The sequence below is a fragment of the Pseudophryne corroboree genome, chromosome 10 (assembly GCF_028390025.1).
Source record: "Pseudophryne corroboree isolate aPseCor3 chromosome 10, aPseCor3.hap2, whole genome shotgun sequence".
NCBI lineage: Eukaryota > Metazoa > Chordata > Amphibia > Anura > Myobatrachidae > Pseudophryne > Pseudophryne corroboree.
Genome location: NC_086453.1, coordinates 328,076,975 through 328,097,899, shown reverse-complemented (window position 1 = coordinate 328,097,899; position 20,925 = coordinate 328,076,975). Strand labels below are relative to the sequence as shown.

The following is a 20,925-nucleotide window of genomic DNA, read 5'->3' as shown; positions in this document are numbered from 1 at the left end:
AGACCCACTACTCTCCTCCTAACCCTCTTGTCTATGCTCACTGTCTACCCCGTCTACCCCGTCTGTGTCACTCTGGTCTGTTAGCCCCTCACCTTTTAGATTGTAAGCTCGCAAGAGCAGGGACTTCTTTCCTCATGTGCCTTTCCTTTTCTTACTTACACTATCTTATACTCCATACTCCCTTTGATGGCACCTAACCCCGGGTTTTCTATACCTGTCCTATTTTGTCCTGTACTGTAAGTGCGGTTTTCTTGTTTGCTCATTTTATTATGTACTGTGTAATGGGCGCTGCGGATCCCTTGTGGCGCCATATAAATAAAGGATAATAATAATAATAGTAATGAAATGAAAGTCGGTATTTTGACCATGTCAGTATTTTGACTGTCGGGATTATGACCGTCTGTAAATCAACTGCTATCCATTAGCCAGGCTAATCAAGCATTCAGGGCTAAGGTTCATAGTGTTTCATCCAGCGATATAAAGTAACACAGGTGATCACAACATGAAACAATTTATAACCAGAGCTGCAGAAAATTCTTGCTGCGCTGCGATCAGGTCAGATCTGCGCATGCGTATGCAGCGCAATGCACAGGCGCGTTGTACGGGTACAATGCGGATCGTTGCTGAGCGATGGATTTAATGAAGAATCCATTCGCACAGACGATTGCAAGGAGATTGACAGGAAGAAGGCGTTTGTGGGTAGCAACTGACCGTTTTCTGGGAGTGTATAGAAAAACGCAGGTGTGTCCAAGCGTTTGCAGGGAGGGTTCCTGACGTCAATTCCGGTCCCGGACAGGCTGAAGTGTTCGCAGCGGCTGAGTAAGTCCTGGGATACTCAGAGACTGCAGAAGATCTGTTTGTACAGCTCTGCTACACGTGCGATCGCACACTTACACAGCTAAAATACACTCCCCCTGTAGGCGGCGACTATCTGATCGCAGCAGTGCAAAAATCACTGCCCAGCGATCAGTAGCGGATCTTGCCACGGGCAAGCAGGACTTTTGCCCGGGGCGCCGCGTTCCGGAGGGCGCCACACCATGGCAAGATCCGCTACTGCCCCCAGCTGCCCGCTTTGTCCCGCTGCCGCTGTGAAGGGAACTAGACGCGTAGCATCTAGTTTCCCTTCGTGAACAGGACCTTTACTGTGCGGTGCGCGATGACTTCATCGTGCACCGCACAGCATTTCAGCGGCGCTACTCTACAGAACAAGAGGCGTAACTGACCACGCCCCCTGTATGAAGCCACACCCCCATTTCCCGCCCGGGCCGCAAAAAGCGCTGGAACCGGCCCTGCCAGCGATCAGGTCTGAATTAGCCCCTCAGATCCATTCACACAGCAAACTCAGTAGAAGAAGCTGCTACCACTGGGCATGTGCAGCAGCTCCGCTCCGTCCCATAAACTGCATAATGTGGTGGCAGCTCTAGTATTATATACCATTGCTATTGTTGTTATAATGTGAGCCACTTGACAAGAGGAAAGGGGGTTTCTGGGCAACCAGAAAGCCCCCCCCCCCCCCCCCCCCCCGCGTTTGCCTATGACCTCTGAATCGGGCCCCCAGTCTCTTAATCATGCTCCTGTCTTATCTTGCCTTTGACTCAAGGTTTCATGCTGGGCTAGATCACAGGTGGAAGTTTCCTCCCCCTCTCCCACAGCTAAATAATACCACAGAATTTCCGTTGTTCTCATGCTTTTATTTAGCGAAGAAAGACAAATACACATCACATTTTCCAAGACCATACCCTCTAACTTGTGCCACAGACAGCACTTCTCCTGAGTGACGTCATGTTACACAATAAACAGTTGCTGCTCTTTGTTGGCGCTCAGTCCTTGTTAGAAAGCACCTGTCTTCATGCGTGGGGCTGGCTGGCTGTACGGGTCTTCGTTACGGGGTCCCAGAGCCTGGGAGGGGAAGACGAGAGGATAGATGTAACACACACAGGTGTATGGCTCTACACCTACAGTTATGTGCAAATGTTATGCATGAAAACCAAAAAGGAGAACAATGATTTCATGATTAGAGGGGTCTATTCATGAAGCAGTGAAAAGAGTGGAGAAGTGATCCCGAGGCGAAGTTGCCCATGGCAACCAATCAGCTGCTCCGTACTACTGTATGGTATGCAAATTATAAATGTTACTTCAGTGCTGATTGGTTGCCAACTTGCCATGGGCAACTTTTCCACTGGCTCACTTCTCCACACTTTTCACTGCTTCATGAATAGACCCCTAAATCATATACTCTAAATATGTATTTGTATTTATAAGTATATGTATAAGTATATGTACTGTATATTCTAAGTATATGGCATCTATTTTTATATATAAATTGCCAGCACAATAGACTTTATCATATCTAACATAAAGCACAGTAACTCATGTGTTGTTTAAGAACTATTTTATAAAGCTGTATTTACTCCCTTTGCCTGCTGTCATTGTCATTGTTACTAGGGATGACCATCGGTGGCTAATGGCCATCGATGATATAAAACCAATGGGAGGCATTCAAGTTGTGGGCTACCGGGATCCTGGCGGTCAGCATATGGACACCAGAATCCTGACACCCGGTCAAATGCTGAATCCACCATCCCCACTCCGGTGGTGGTCCACGCCACCACCCGAGGGGGAATATAACCTTGTGGCGACCAAAGATCGCCACTGGGCCCGAAGTGTGGAGAGGGCAAGTGAGCCAACGAGAGGACACGATGCGCTTGCCGCCGGTATTCTGGCTGTCAGGATCCCGGCGTCGGTCTCCGGGATATCATACTGAATCCGAACCAACCAAGCAGCAACAATTACCGACAACAATTGACCGACGGTCAATACACCGACGTTGTCAAAATGCAAAAAAGGTCAAAATCCCGGCATTTAAAATACCGACAATGTAAAAAAATGCCGTCATCTAAAATGTCGACAGGCCAAAAAGTCGACAATGTTTTCAGTGTTTTATTTGGTGTGTGTGTCGACATAGGGTAACATGGACACCGTATAAGTGTATCGCATCCCCTCGCTGCGCTCGGCACACTATTGTTTTCCCCCTCCAGGTCCACTGGGATGGTAAAGTATGAACAAATCGGTTCCAATTAAAAAAATCATGAAAAACTCATGTCGACTTTTTGACCTGTCGACATTTTAAATGTTGGTATTTTGGCCTTGTCTGTATTTTGACCGTTGGGATTTTGATGTAGGTAAATTGACCGCATCCCCTACAATTATTTGTCAAATATTATTATATGTCCAACAAGAGAGCGGCTTAGAAGAAACGTCTTACTGATATACAGGCAGGTTGCGGGAAGTAAACTGTGCAGACTTAAATGTATTCCTTATGTATCGTGGCCCTCATTCCGAGTTGATCGCTCGCAAGGCGATTTTAGCAGAGTTACACACGCTAAGCCGCCGCCTACTGGGAGTGAATCTTAGCTTCTTAAAATTGCGAACGATGTAATCGCAATATTGCGATTACAAACTACTTAGCAGTTTCAGAGTAGCTTCAGACTTACTCGGCATCTGCGATCAGTTCAGTGCTTGTCGTTCCTGGTTTGACGTCACAAACACTCCCAGCGTTCGCCCAGACACTCCCCCGTTTCTCCGGCCACTCCTGCGTTTTTTCCGGAAACGGTAGCGTTTTTTCCCACACGCCCATAAAACGGCCTGTTTCCGCCCAGTAACACCCATTTCCTGTCAATCACATTACGATCGCCAGAACGATGAAAAAGCCGTGAGTAAAATTACTAAGTGCATAGCAGATTTACTTGGCGCAGTCGCAGTGCGAACATTGCGCATGCGCACTAAGCGGAAAATCGCTGCGATGCGATGAAATTTACCGAGCGAACAACTCGGAATGAGGGCCCGTGTACGCCTGACCAGAAAGCCTGATCTATGCAAGGAATTTAAAACAAAATGAAAATATTGTTATTACCATTACTTGCTGCATGTATTCCCACTCACCTGATAGGCACCATCGTTCTCAATCAGATTTTGTTTGTCAGAAGCTGTACAAAGAGCAGAACGAGACACTCAGTACTTAATCGAGGCAATGTAATCACTGATCGCAACTGCTGAATCGTTGTATATAATTCCTGCTGAGTCTATTGGCCTAGATAACATAACACAAGGAGCGGAATAAGAGAGGAGGGGTCCGTGTGCAGCCTTCATAGGGGACCCCCTGTGTCGCACATGTGGACACTAGACTAGATTGGTCTTCTCCACCATCAACACTGTGATCTTTTGTATGTGACCAGTTACGTGCCTAGGTGGTCACATATTTAGTGGTTTCTCGTACATGAAAAGTGTGTCAACTGGGTGAGCGCACGGAAGAGAACCATCTACTGGTAGCCTGGTAGGGGCGTGTCATGGGAGTGTCTTGGACGTGTAGCCAGAGTTGCAGATACTGATGAGACACCTATTTCAGACTATGGATGGCCATCGGAGCACTTTCTATCGATGGTTACCATCAACGATGGTAACAAACTATGGGATACTGTACCATTGATTTTTTAACCATCATAGTTCCTGCATGAGTCCAGGAAGCTTTGTTGTGAGGCCCAGAGGTTAAAGTGAGCCGAACTGGGCGGAACTGCGTTCCATCAGTTCCATTTGGAGGTAGAACGCAGTTCCGTCTCCTCCGGCTCACCTAACCCAGGGAGAAGTCGGGCGCCCGCTGAGATTCTGTTACCAGCGGGCGCCAGCTTCTTCCTCTCAGTGGCCACCGGATGCCGGAGCTCACTCCTAAGCTCTGGCTTCCGGCTCAGGCAGTGTGCGCGTGCGGCACTATGGGAGAGACATCATGACGTCTCTCCCATAGATCCGAAGAGCGAGCGGGCGGCCAGGAGGAGGACAGAAGCGGTACAGAAGCAGGAGCGGGGCTGGTGAGTATTGTGTTTTTTTCTATTTTTTTTTGTGTATGTGTGTAAGCGGCGTTACTAGGGGGCACATCTACTGGGGGCACAATGGCTGGGGTCATATCTACTGGGGGCACAACTGCTGTGGGCACAATGGCTGGGAGCACAATGGCTGTGGACACAATTGCTGGGGGCACATCTGCTGCTGGCACATTTACTGGTGGCATAACTTCTGGCTGGGGGCATAATTACTGGGGGCACATCTACTGGGGGCACAACTGCTGGGGGCATATCTACTGGGGGCACATCTGCTGCTGGCACATCTACTGGGGCATAACTTCTGACTGGGGGCATAACTACTGGGGGCACATCTACTGGGAGCTTAACTGCTGAGGGCACGTCTACTGGGTCACGTCTACTGGGTCATGACTACTGGGGCATAATGTCTGACTGGGGCATATCTACTGGGTGTATAACTACAGGGGGCATAACTACTAGGGGCATAACTATTGACTGGGGGCACAACTATGGGGGACATAACTACTGAGGGCATAACTACTGACTGGGGGCACAACTACTGGGGGCGTAACTACAGGGGCATTACTACTGGGGGCAACACTACACGGGGCATTACCACTGGGGGCATTACTACTGGGGGCACTACTAATGAGGGCATTGCATAGGGGTCACTTTATAAGGGGCATCACTCCTGGGGACATAAGGGGCACTACTACTGGGGGCATTGTATAAGGGGCACTATTGCTGTGGGAATTATGTGTATTAGGGGTGCTACTACTGTGGGCTTTGTGTATAAGGGGCACTAATGTGTGTCATAACAAGAAGAAGGGACACTACTATGTGGTGTAATGTTAATAAGATTGTTCTACTGTGCGGCATAATTTGAATTGGGGATACTATTGGGAGACCACGCCCATTATTAGACCACACCCCTTTTTGCGGCGCGCACTCCCTTTATTTCATGGGTGTGGGGGAGGGGGGGGTTCCACCACTTTAAGCACTGGTGAGGCCTGTTGTGACTGGTGGCTGGGCTGCTGACTCACATACAGTGTGTTGGCATGCCAATGTCTTGCCTCACTCTATAGCTGGCTTGACAAGCCCAGCTATCAGTCAGCAGCCCTGCACTACCTCCGGCAATTACACACATTGCAGCACTGTGTAAGGGGGAGGTGCCATCCGGACCACGGCAACCATCGATGGAAAAACCATTTAACTTCGGCTGGAGACAATCGATGGTTTTCAACCGTCGATGGTCAGTGGCCATCCCTAGAGGGGACACCCGTTTCAGACAGGTGTAAGTCCTGTTCTAGTGATGACAGCTGCACTGGCAAAAGGAAAATGGTAGCAAAATATTGGCATCCTGAATGTGGTCGCATACAAGGCTGCGTGCTACCCAGAACCAGGCCCGCTGTGTGCAGACTGTCAGTTGTTGGTAGGAATGACTGTCGCTATATGACTGTCGCTATATTGTATGACTGTCGCTATATGACTGTCGCTATACTGTATGACTGTCGCTATATGACTGTCGCTATACTGCATGACTGTCGCTATATGACTGTCGCTATACTGTATGACTGTCGCTATACTGTATGACTGTCGCTATATGACTGTCGCTATACTGTATGACTGTCGCTATATGACTGTCGCTATACGACTGTCGTTATACTGTATGACTGTCGCTATATGACTGTCGCTATACTGTATAACTGTCGCTATATGACTGTCGCTATACTGTATGACTGTCGCTATATGACTGTCGCTATACTGTATGACTGTCGCTATATGACTGTCGCTATATGACTGTCGCTATACTGTATGACTGTCGCTATATGACTGTCGCTATACTGTATGACTGTCGCTATATGACTGTCGCTATACTGCATGACTGTCGCTATACGACTGTCGCTATATTGTATGACTGTCGCTATATGACTGTCGCTATACTGTATGACTGTCGCTATATGACTGTCGCTATACTGTATGACTGTCGCTATATGACTGTCGCTATATGACTGTCGCTATATGACTGTCGCTATACTGCATGACTGTCGCTATACGACTGTCGCTATACTGTATGACTGTCGCTATATGACTGTCGCTATACTGTATGACTGTCGCTATATGACTGTCGCTATACTGTATGACTGTCGCTATATGACTGTCGCTATATGACTGTCGCTATACTGTATGACTGTCGCTATATGACTGTCGCTATACTGTATGACTGTCGCTATATGACTGTCGCTATACTGTATGACTGTCGCTATATGACTGTCGCTATACTATATGACTGTCGCTATACTGTATGACCGTCGCTATATGACTGCCGCTATACTGTATGACTGTCGCTATACTATATGACTGTCGCTATACTGTATGACTGTCGCTATACTATATGACTGTCGCTATACTGTATGACTGTCGCTATACTGTATGACTGTCGCTATATGACTGTCGCTATACTGCATGACTGTCGCTATATGACTGTCACTATACTGTATGACTGTCGCTATATGACTGTCGCTATACTGTATGACTGTCGCTATACTGTATGACTGTCGCTATATGACTGTCGCTATACTGTATGAATGTCGCTATATGACTGTCGCTATACTGTATGACTGTCGCTATATGACTGTCGCTATACTGTATGACTGTCGCTATATGACTGTCGCTATACTGTATGACTGTCGCTATACTGTATGACTGTCGCTATATGACTGTCGCTATACTGTATGACTGTCGCTATATGACTGTCGCTATACTGCATGACTGTCGCTATACTGTATGACTGTCGCTATATGACTGTCGCTATACTGCATGACTGTCGCTATACTGTATGACTGTCGCTATATGACTGTCGCTATACTGTATGACTGTCGCTATATGACTGTCGCTATACTATATGACTGTCGCTATATGACTGTCGCTATACTGTATGACTGTCGCTATATGACTGTCGCTATACTGTATGACTGTCGCTATATGACTGTCGCTATACTGTATGACTGTCGCTATACTGTATGACTGTCGCTATATGACTGTCGCTATACTGTATGACTGTCGCTATATGACTGTCGCTATACTGTATGACTGTCGCTATACTGTATGACTGTCGCTATATGACTGTCGCTATACTGTATGACTGTCGCTATATGACTGTCGCTATACTGTATGACTGTCGCTATACTGTATGACTGTCGCTATATGACTGTCGCTATACTGTATGACTGTCGCTATATGACTGTCGCTATACTATATGACTGTCGCTATATGACTGTCGCTATACTGTATGACTGTCGCTATACTGTATGACTGTCGCTATATGACTGTCGCTATACTGTATGACTGTCACTATATGACTGTCGCTATACTGTATGACTGTCACTATATGACTGTAGCTATACTGCATGACTGTCGCTATACTGTATGACTGTCGCTATATGACTGTCGCTATACTGTATGACAGTCGCTATATGACTGTCGCTATACTGTATGACTGTCGCTATATGACTGTCGCTATACTGTATGACTGTCGCTATATGACTGTCGCTATACTGTATGACTCGCTATATGACTGTCGCTATACTGTATGACTGTCGCTATATGACTGTCGCTATACTGTATGACTGTCGCTATATGACTGTCGCTATACTGTATGAATGTCGCTATATGACTGTCGCTATACTATATGACTGTCGCTGTATGACTGTCGCTATACTGTATGACTGTCGCTATATGACTGTCGCTATACTGTATGACTGTCGCTATATGACTGTCGCTATACTGTATGACTGTCGCTATATGACTGTCGCTATACTATATGACTGTCGCTATATGACTGTCGCTATACTGTATGACTGTCGCTATATGACTGTCGCTATATGACTGTCGCTATACTGTATGACTGTCGCTATATGACTGTCGCTATACTGTATGACTGTCGCTATATGACTGTCGCTATACTGTATGACTCGCTATATAACTGTCGCTATACTGTATGACTGTCGCTATATGACTGTCGCTATACTGTATGACTGTCGCTATATGACTGTCGCTATACTGTATGACTGTCGCTATATGACTGTCGCTATATGACTGTCGCTATACTGTATGACTGTCGCTATATGACTGTCGCTATACTGTATGACTGTCGCTATATGACTGTCGCTATACTGTATGACTCGCTATATAACTGTCGCTATACTGTATGACTGTCGCTATATGACTGTCGCTATACTGTATGACTGTCGCTATATGACTGTCGCTATACTATATGACTGTCGCTGTATGACTGTCGCTATACTGTATGACTGTCGCTATACTGTATGACTGTCGCTATATGACTGTCGATATACTGTATGACTGTCACTATATGACTGTCGCTATACTGTATGACTGTCGCTATATGACTGTCGCTATACTATATGACTGTCGCTATATGACTGTCGCTATACTGTATGACTGTCGCTATATGACTGTCGCTATACTGTATGACTGTCGCTATATGACTGTCGCTATACTGTATGACTGTCGCTATATGACTGTCGCTATACTGCATGACTGTGGCTATATGACTGTCGCTATACTGTATGACTGTCGCTATATGACTGTCGCTATACTGCATGACTGTCACTATACTGTATTACTTTCGCTATATGACTGTCGCTATACTGTATGAATGTCGCTATATGACTGTCGCTATACTATATGACTGTCGCTATATGACTGTCGCTATACTGTATGACTGTCGCTATATGACTGTTGCTATACTGTATGACTGTCGCTATATGACTGTCGCTATACTGCATGACTGTCACTATACTGTATGACTGTCGCTATATGACTGTCGCTATACTGTATGACTGTCGCTATATGACTGTCGCTATACTGTATGACTGTCACTATATGACTGTAGCTATACTGCATGACTGTCGCTATACTGTATGACTGTCGCTATATGACTGTCGCTATACTGTATGACTGTCGCTATATGACTGTCGCTATACTGTATGACTGTCGCTATATGACTGTCGCTATACTGTATGACTGTCGCTATATGACTGTCGCTATACTGTATGACTCGCTATATGACTGTCGCTATACTGTATGACTGTCGCTATATGACTGTCGCTATACTGTATGACTGTCGCTATATGACTGTCGCTATACTGTATGACTGTCGCTATATGACTGTCGCTATACTATATGACTGTCGCTGTATGACTGTCGCTATACTGTATGACTGTCGCTATATGACTGTCGCTATACTGTATGACTGTCGCTATATGACTGTCGCTATACTGTATGACTGTCGCTATACTGTATGACTGTCACTATATGACTGTAGCTATACTGCATGACTGTCGCTATACTGTATGACTGTCGCTATATGACTGTCGCTATACTGTATGACTGTCGCTATATGACTGTCGCTATACTGTATGACTGTCGCTATATGACTGTCGCTATACTGTATGACTGTCGCTATATGACTGTCGCTATACTGTATGACTCGCTATATGACTGTCGCTATACTGTATGACTGTCGCTATATGACTGTCGCTATACTGTATGACTGTCGCTATATGACTGTCGCTATACTGTATGACTGTCGCTATATGACTGTCGCTATACTATATGACTGTCGCTATATGACTGTCGCTATACTGTATGACTGTCGCTATATGACTGTCGCTATATGACTGTCGCTATACTGTATGACTGTCGCTATATGACTGTCGCTATACTGTATGACTGTCGCTATATGACTGTCGCTATACTGTATGACTCGCTATATAACTGTCGCTATATTGTATGACTGTCGCTATATGACTGTCGCTATACTGTATGACTGTCGCTATATGACTGTCGCTATACTGTATGACTGTCGCTATATGACTGTCGCTATACTATATGACTGTCGCTGTATGACTGTCGCTATACTGTATGACTGTCGCTATACTGTATGACTGTCGCTATATGACTGTCGCTATACTGTATGACTGTCACTATATGACTGTCGCTATACTGTATGACTGTCGCTATATGACTGTCGCTATACTATATGACTGTCGCTATATGACTGTCGCTATACTGTATGACTGTCGCTATATGACTGTCGCTATACTGTATGACTGTCGCTATATGACTGTCGCTATACTGTATGACTGTCGCTATATGACTGTCGCTATACTGCATGACTGTCGCTATATGACTGTCGCTATACTGTATGACTGTCGCTATATGACTGTCGCTATACTGCATGACTGTCACTATACTGTATTACTTTCGCTATATGACTGTCGCTATACTGTATGACTGTCGCTATATGACTGTCGCTATACTATATGACTGTCACTATATGACTGTCGCTATACTGTATGACTGTCGCTATATGACTGTCGCTATACTGTATGACTGTCGCTATACTATATGACTGTCACTATATGACTGTCGCTATACTGTATGACTGTCGCTATATGACTGTCGCTATACTGTATGACTGTCGCTATATGACTGTCGCTATACTGCATGACTGTCACTATACTGTATGACTGTCGCTATATGACTGTCGCTATATTGTATGACTGTCGCTATATGACTGTCGCTATACTGTATGAATGTCGCTATATGACTGTCGCTATACTGTATGACTGTCGCTATACTGTATGACCGTCGCTATATGACTGTCGCTATACTGTATGACTGTCGCTATACTATATGACTGTCGCTATACTGTATGACTGTCGCTATACTGTATGACTGTCGCTATATGACTGTCGCTATACTGTATGACTGTCGCTATATGACTGTCGCTATACTATATGACTGTCGCTATATGACTGTCGCTATACTGTATGACTGTCGCTATATGACTGTCGCTATACTGTATGACTGTCGCTATACTGTATGACTGTCGCTATATGACTGTCGCTATACTGTATGACTGTCGCTATATGACTGTCGCTATACTGTATGACTGTCGCTATACTGTATGACTGTCGCTATATGACTGTCGCTATACTGTATGACTGTCGCTATATCACTGTCGCTATACTGTATGACTGTCGCTATACTGTATGACTGTCGCTATATGACTGTCGCTATACTATATGACTGTCGCTATATGACTGTCGCTATACTGTATGACTGTAGCTATATGACTGTTGCTATACTGTATGACTGTCGCTATATGACTGTCGCTATACTGCATGACTGTCACTATACTGTATGACTGTCGCTATATGACTGTCGCTATACTGTATGACTGTCGCTATATGACTGTCGCTATACTGTATGACTGTCACTATATGACTGTAGCTATACTGCATGACTGTCGCTATACTGTATGACTGTCGCTATATGACTGTCGCTATACTGTATGACTGTCGCTATATGACTGTCGCTATACTGTATGACTGTCGCTATATGACTGTCGCTATACTGTATGACTCGCTATATGACTGTCGCTATACTGTATGACTGTCGCTATATGACTGTCGCTATACTGTATGACTGTCGCTATATGACTGTCGCTATACTGTATGACTGTCGCTATATGACTGTCGCTATACTATATGACTGTCGCTGTATGACTGTCGCTATACTGTATGACTGTCGCTATATGACTGTCGCTATACTGTATGACTGTCGCTATATGACTGTCGCTATACTGTATGACTGTCGCTATATGACTGTCGCTATACTATATGACTGTCGCTATATGACTGTCGCTATACTGTATGACTGTCGCTATATGACTGTCGCTATATGACTGTCGCTATACTGTATGACTGTCGCTATATGACTGTCGCTATACTGTATGACTGTCGCTATATGACTGTCGCTATACTGTATGACTGTCGCTATATGACTGTCGCTATACTGTATGACTGTCGCTATATGACTGTCGCTATACTGTATGACTGTCGCTATATGACTGTCGCTATACTATATGACTGTCGCTGTATGACTGTCGCTATACTGTATGACTGTCGCTATACTGTATGACTGTCGCTATATGACTGTCGCTATACTGTATGACTGTCGCTATATGACTGTCGCTATACTATATGAATGTCGCTATATGACTGTCGCTATACTGTATGACTGTCGCTATATGACTGTCGCTATACTATATGACTGTCGCTATATGACTGTCGCTATACTGTATGACTGTCGCAATATGACTGTTGCTATACTGTATGACTGTCGCTATATGACTGTCGCTATACTGCATGACTGTCACTATACTGTATGACTGTCGCTATATGACTGTTGCTATACTGTATGACTGTCGCTATATGACTGTCGCTATACTGTATGACTGTCACTATATGACTGTAGCTATACTGCATGACTGTCGCTATACTGTATGACTGTCGCTATATGACTGTCGCTATACTGTATGACTGTCGCTATATGACTGTCGCTATACTGTATGACTGTCGCTATATGACTGTCGCTATACTGTATGACTGTCGCTATATGACTGTCGCTATACTGTATGACTCGCTATATAACTGTCGCTATACTGTATGACTGTCGCTATATGACTGTCGCTATACTGTATGACTGTCGCTATATGACTGTCGCTATACTGTATGACTGTCGCTATATGACTGTCGCTATACTATATGACTGTCGCTGTATGACTGTCGCTATACTGTATGACTGTTGCTATACTGTATGACTGTCGCCATATGACTGTCGCTATACTGTATGACTGTCACTATATGACTGTCGCTATACTGTATGACTGTCGCTATATGACTGTCGCTATACTATATGACTGTCGCTATATGACTGTCGCTATACTGTATGACTGTCGCTATATGACTGTCGCTATACTATATGACTGTCGCTATATGACTGTCGCTATACTGTATGACTGTCGCTATATGACTGTTGCTATACTGTATGACTGTCGCTATATGACTGTCGCTATACTGCATGACTGTCACTATACTGTATGACTGTCGCTATATGACTGTCGCTATACTGTATGACTGTCGCTATATGACTGTCGCTATACTGTATGACTGTCACTATATGACTGTAGCTATACTGCATGACTGTCGCTATACTGTATGACTGTCGCTATATGACTGTCGCTATACTGTATGACTGTCGCTATATGACTGTCGCTATACTGTATGACTGTCGCTATATGACTGTCGCTATACTGTATGACTGTCGCTATATGACTGTCGCTATACTGTATGACTCGCTATATGACTGTCGCTATACTGTATGACTGTCGCTATATGACTGTCGCTATACTGTATGACTGTCGCTATATGACTGTCGCTATACTGTATGACTGTCGCTATATGACTGTCGTATACTATATGACTGTCGCTGTATGACTGTCGCTATACTGTATGACTGTCGCTATATGACTGTCGCTATACTGTATGACTGTCGCTATATGACTGTCGCTATACTGTATGACTGTCGCTATATGACTGTCGCTATACTATATGACTGTCGCTATATGACTGTCGCTATACTGTATGACAGTCGCTATATGACTGTCGCTATATGACTGTCGCTATACTGTATGACTGTCGCTATATGACTGTCGCTATACTGTATGACTGTCGCTATATGACTGTCGCTATACTGTATGACTGTCGCTATATGACTGTCGCTATACTGTATGACTGTCGCTATATGACTGTCGCTATACTATATGACTGTCGCTATATGACTGTCGCTATACTGTATGACTGTCGCTATATGACTGTTGCTATACTGTATGACTGTCGCTATATGACTGTCGCTATACTGCATGACTGTCACTATATGACTGTCGCTATACTGTATGACTGTCGCTATATGACTGTCGCTATACTATATGACTGTCGCTATATGACTGTCGCTATACTGTATGACTGTCGCTATATGACTGTCGCTATACTGTATGACTGTCGCTATATGACTGTCGCTATACTGTATGACTCGCTATATGACTGTCGCTATACTGTATGACTGTCGCTATATGACTGTCGCTATATGACTGTCGCTATACTGTATGACTGTCGCTATATGACTGTCGCTATACTGTATGACTGTCGCTATATGACTGTCGCTATACTGTATGACTGTCGCTATATGACTGTCGCTATACTATATGACTGCCGCTGTATGACTGTCGCTATACTGTATGACTGTCGCTATATGACTGTCGCTATACTGTATGACTGTCGCTATATGACTGTCGCTATACTGTATGACTGTCGCTATATGACTGTCGCTATACTATATGACTGTCGCTATATGACTGTCGCTATACTGTATGACTGTCGCTATATGACTGTCGCTATACTGTATGACTGTCGCTATATGACTGTCGCTATACTGTATGACTGTCGCTATATGACTGTCGCTATACTGTATGACTGTCGCTATATGACTGTCGCTAAACTGTATGACTGTCGCTATATGACTGTCGCTATACTGTATGACTGTCGCTATATGACTGTCGCTATACTATATGACTGTCGCTGTATGACTGTCGCTATACTGTATGACTGTCGCTATACTGTATGACTGTCGCTATATGACTGTCGCTATACTATATGAATGTCGCTATATGACTGTCGCTATACTGTATGACTGTCGCTATATGACTGTCGCTATACTATATGACTGTCGCTATATGACTGTCGCTATACTGTATGACTGTCGCAATATGACTGTTGCTATACTGTATGACTGTCGCTATATGACTGTCGCTATACTGCATGACTGTCACTATACTGTATGACTGTCGCTATATGACTGTTGCTATACTGTATGACTGTCGCTATATGACTGTCGCTATACTGTATGACTGTCACTATATGACTGTAGCTATACTGCATGACTGTCGCTATACTGTATGACTGTCGCTATATGACTGTCGCTATACTGTATGACTGTCGCTATATGACTGTCGCTATACTGTATGACTGTCGCTATATGACTGTCGCTATACTGTATGACTGTCGCTATATGACTGTCGCTATACTGTATGACTCGCTATATAACTGTCGCTATACTGTATGACTGTCGCTATATGACTGTCGCTATACTGTATGACTGTCGCTATATGACTGTCGCTATACTGTATGACTGTCGCTATATGACTGTCGCTATACTATATGACTGTCGCTGTATGACTGTCGCTATACTGTATGACTGTCGCTATACTGTATGACTGTCGCTATATGACTGTCGCTATACTGTATGACTGTCACTATATGACTGTCGCTATACTGTATGACTGTCGCTATATGACTGTCGCTATACTATATGACTGTCGCTATATGACTGTCGCTATACTGTATGACTGTCGCTATATGACTGTCGCTATACTATATGACTGTCGCTATATGACTGTCGCTATACTGTATGACTGTCGCTATATGACTGTTGCTATACTGTATGACTGTCGCTATATGACTGTCGCTATACTGCATGACTGTCACTATACTGTATGACTGTCGCTATATGACTGTCGCTATACTGTATGACTGTCGCTATATGACTGTCGCTATACTGTATGACTGTCACTATATGACTGTAGCTATACTGCATGACTGTCGCTATACTGTATGACTGTCGCTATATGACTGTCGCTATACTGTATGACTGTCGCTATATGACTGTCGCTATACTGTATGACTGTCGCTATATGACTGTCGCTATACTGTATGACTGTCGCTATATGACTGTCGCTATACTGTATGACTCGCTATATGACTGTCGCTATACTGTATGACTGTCGCTATATGACTGTCGCTATACTGTATGACTGTCGCTATATGACTGTCGTATACTATATGACTGTCGCTGTATGACTGTCGCTATACTGTATGACTGTCGCTATATGACTGTCGCTATACTGTATGACTGTCGCTATATGACTGTCGCTATACTGTATGACTGTCGCTATATGACTGTCGCTATACTATATGACTGTCGCTATATGACTGTCGCTATACTGTATGACAGTCGCTATATGACTGTCGCTATATGACTGTCGCTATACTGTATGACTGTCGCTATATGACTGTCGCTATACTGTATGACTGTCGCTATATGACTGTCGCTATACTGTATGACTGTCGCTATATGACTGTCGCTATACTGTATGACTGTCGCTATATGACTGTCGCTATACTATATGACTGTCGCTATATGACTGTCGCTATACTGTATGACTGTCGCTATATGACTGTTGCTATACTGTATGACTGTCGCTATATGACTGTCGCTATACTGCATGACTGTCACTATATGACTGTCGCTATACTGTATGACTGTCGCTATATGACTGTCGCTATACTATATGACTGTCGCTATATGACTGTCGCTATACTGTATGACTGTCGCTATATGACTGTCGCTATACTGTATGACTGTCGCTATATGACTGTCGCTATACTGTATGACTCGCTTTATGACTGTCGCTATACTGTATGACTGTCGCTATATGACTGTCGCTATATGACTGTCGCTATACTGTATGACTGTCGCTATATGACTGTCGCTATACTGTATGACTGTCGCTATATGACTGTCGCTATACTGTATGACTGTCGCTATATGACTGTCGCTATACTATATGACTGCCGCTGTATGACTGTCGCTATACTGTATGACTGTCGCTATATGACTGTCGCTATACTGTATGACTGTCGCTATATGACTGTCGCTATACTGTATGACTGTCGCTATATGACTGTCGCTATACTATATGACTGTCGCTATATGACTGTCGCTATACTGTATGACTGTCGCTATATGACTGTCGCTATACTGTATGACTGTCGCTATATGACTGTCGCTATACTGTATGACTGTCGCTATATGACTGTCGCTATACTGTATGACTGTCGCTATATGACTGTCGCTAAACTGTATGACTGTCGCTATATGACTGTCGCTATACTGTATGACTGTCGCTATATGACTGTCGCTATACTATATGACTGTCGCTGTATGACTGTCGCTATACTGTATGACTGTCGCTATACTGTATGACTGTCGCTATATGACTGTCGCTATACTATATGAATGTCGCTATATGACTGTCGCTATACTGTATGACTGTCGCTATATGACTGTCGCTATACTATATGACTGTCGCTATATGACTGTCGCTATACTGTATGACTGTCGCAATATGACTGTTGCTATACTGTATGACTGTCGCTATATGACTGTCGCTATACTGCATGACTGTCACTATACTGTATGACTGTCGCTATATGACTGTTGCTATACTGTATGACTGTCGCTATATGACTGTCGCTATACTGTATGACTGTCACTATATGACTGTAGCTATACTGCATGACTGTCGCTATACTGTATGACTGTCGCTATATGACTGTCGCTATACTGTATGACTGTCGCTATATGACTGTCGCTATACTGTATGACTGTCGCTATATGACTGTCGCTATACTGTATGACTGTCGCTATATGACTGTCGCTATACTGTATGACTCGCTATATAACTGTCGCTATACTGTATGACTGTCGCTATATGACTGTCGCTATACTGTATGACTGTCGCTATATGACTGTCGCTATACTGTATGACTGTCGCTATATGACTGTCGCTATACTATATGACTGTCGCTGTATGACTGTCGCTATACTGTATGACTGTCGCTATACTGTATGACTGTCGCTATATGACTGTCGCTATACTGTATGACTGTCACTATATGACTGTCGCTATACTGTATGACTGTCGCTATATGACTGTCGCTATACTATATGACTGTCGCTATATGACTGTCGCTATACTGTATGACTGTCGCTATATGACTGTCGCTATACTATATGACTGTCGCTATATGACTGTCGCTATACTGTATGACTGTCGCTATATGACTGTTGCTATACTGTATGACTGTCGCTATATGACTGTCGCTATACTGCATGACTGTCACTATACTGTATGACTGTCGCTATATGACTGTCGCTATACTGTATGACTGTCGCTATATGACTGTCGCTATACTGTATGACTGTCACTATATGACTGTAGCTATACTGCATGACTGTCGCTATACTGTATGACTGTCGCTATATGACTGTCGCTATACTGTATGACTGTCGCTATATGACTGTCGCTATACTGTATGACTGTCGCTATATGACTGTCGCTATACTGTATGACTGTCGCTATATGACTGTCGCTATACTGTATGACTCGCTATATGACTGTCGCTATACTGTATGACTGTCGCTATATGACTGTCGCTATACTGTATGACTGTCGCTATATGACTGTCGCTATACTGTATGACTGTAGCTATATGACTGTCGTATACTATATGACTGTCGCTGTATGACTGTCGCTATACTGTATGACTGTCGCTATATGACTGTCGCTATACTGTATGACTGTCGCTATATGACTGTCGCTATACTGTATGACTGTCGCTATATGACTGTCGCTATACTATATGACTGTCGCTATATGACTGTCGCTATACTGTATGACTGTCGCTATATGACTGTCGCTATATGACTGTCGCTATACTGTATGACTGTCGCTATATGACTGTCGCTATACTGTATGACTGTCGCTATATGACTGTCGCTATACTGTATGACTGTCGCTATATGACTGTCGCTATACTGTATGACTGTCGCTATATGACTGTCGCTATACTATATGACTGTCGCTATATGACTGTCGCTATACTGTATGACTGTCGCTATATGACTGTCGCTATACTATATGACTGTCGCTATATGACTGTCGCTATACTGTATGACTGTCACTATATGACTGTCGCTATACTGTATGACTGTCGCTATATGACTGTCGCTATACTATATGACTGTCGCTATATGACTGTCGCTATACTGTATGACTGTCGCTATATGACTGTTGCTATACTGTATGACTGTCGCTATATGACTGTCGCTATACTGTATGACTGTCGCTATATGACTGTCGCTATACTGCATGACTGTCGCTATATGACTGTCGCTATACTGTATGACTGTCGCTATATGACTGTCGCTATACTGCATGACTGTCACTATACTGTATTACTTTCGCTATATGACTGTCGCTATACTGTATGACTGTCGCTATATGCCTGTCGCTATACTATATGACTGTCACTATATGACTGTCGCTATACTGTATGACTGTCGCTATATGACTGTCGCTATACTGTATGACTGTCGCTATATGACTGTCGCTATACTATATGACTGTCACTATATGACTGTCGCTATACTGTATGACTGTCGCTATATGACTGTCGCTATACTGTATGACTGTCGCTATATGACTGTCGCTATACTGCATGACTGTCACTATACTGTATGACTGTCGCTATATGACTGTCGCTATATTGTATGACTGTCGCTATATGACTGTCGCTATACTGTATGACTGTCGCTATATGACTGTCACTATACTGTATGACTGTCGCTATACTGTATGACCGTCGCTATATGACTGTCGCTATACTGTATGACTGTCGCTATACTATATGACTGTCGCTATACTGTATGACTGTCGCTATACTGTATGACTGTCGCTATATGACTGTCGCTATACTGTATGACTGTCGCTATATGACTGTCGCTATACTATATGACTGTCGCTATATGACTGTCGCTATACTGTATGACTGTCGCTATATGACTGTCGCTATACTGTATGACTGTCGCTATATGACTGTCGCTATACTGTATGACTGTCGCTATACTGTATGACTGTCGCTATATGACTGTCGCTATACTGTATGACTGTCGCTATATGACTGTCGCTATACTGTATGACTGTCGCTATACTGTATGACTGTCGCTATATGACTGTCGCTATACTGTATGACTGTCGCTATATGACTGTCGCTATACTGTATGACTGTCGCTATACTGTATGACTGTCGCTATATGACTGTCGCTATACTATATGACTGTAGCTATACTGCATGACTGTCGCTATACTGTATGACTGTCGCTATACTGTATGACTGTCGCTATATGACTGTCGCTATACTGTATGACTGTCGCTATAGGACTGTCGCTATACTGTATG

At 43.9% G+C, this 20,925-nt stretch overlaps 2 protein-coding genes across 3 annotated transcripts in view; one reads left to right on the top strand and one right to left on the bottom strand.

Annotated features, from left to right (window-relative positions):
• Positions 1-1,670: 1,670 nt before the first annotated feature.
• LOC134966665 (T-cell surface glycoprotein CD3 gamma chain-like) overlaps positions 1,671-20,925 on the bottom strand; it is a 48,047-nt gene continuing 28,792 nt past the window's right edge. For both annotated transcript variants that reach the window (XM_063943587.1, XM_063943588.1), the window contains exons 5-6: positions 3,943-3,986; positions 1,671-1,899 (exon numbers count right to left, since the gene is read on the bottom strand). In XM_063943587.1, coding sequence (XP_063799657.1) covers positions 1,831-1,899; positions 3,943-3,986 — 113 coding nt within the window. In that variant the 3' untranslated portion in view covers positions 1,671-1,830. The remainder of the gene's footprint in view (positions 1,900-3,942; positions 3,987-20,925) is intronic.
• UBE4A (ubiquitination factor E4A) overlaps positions 4,761-20,925 on the top strand; it is a 103,746-nt gene continuing 87,581 nt past the window's right edge. Inside the window, exon 1 of the mRNA XM_063943584.1 lies at positions 4,761-4,862. The gene's annotated coding sequence lies outside the window, so the exon portion shown is untranslated. The remainder of the gene's footprint in view (positions 4,863-20,925) is intronic.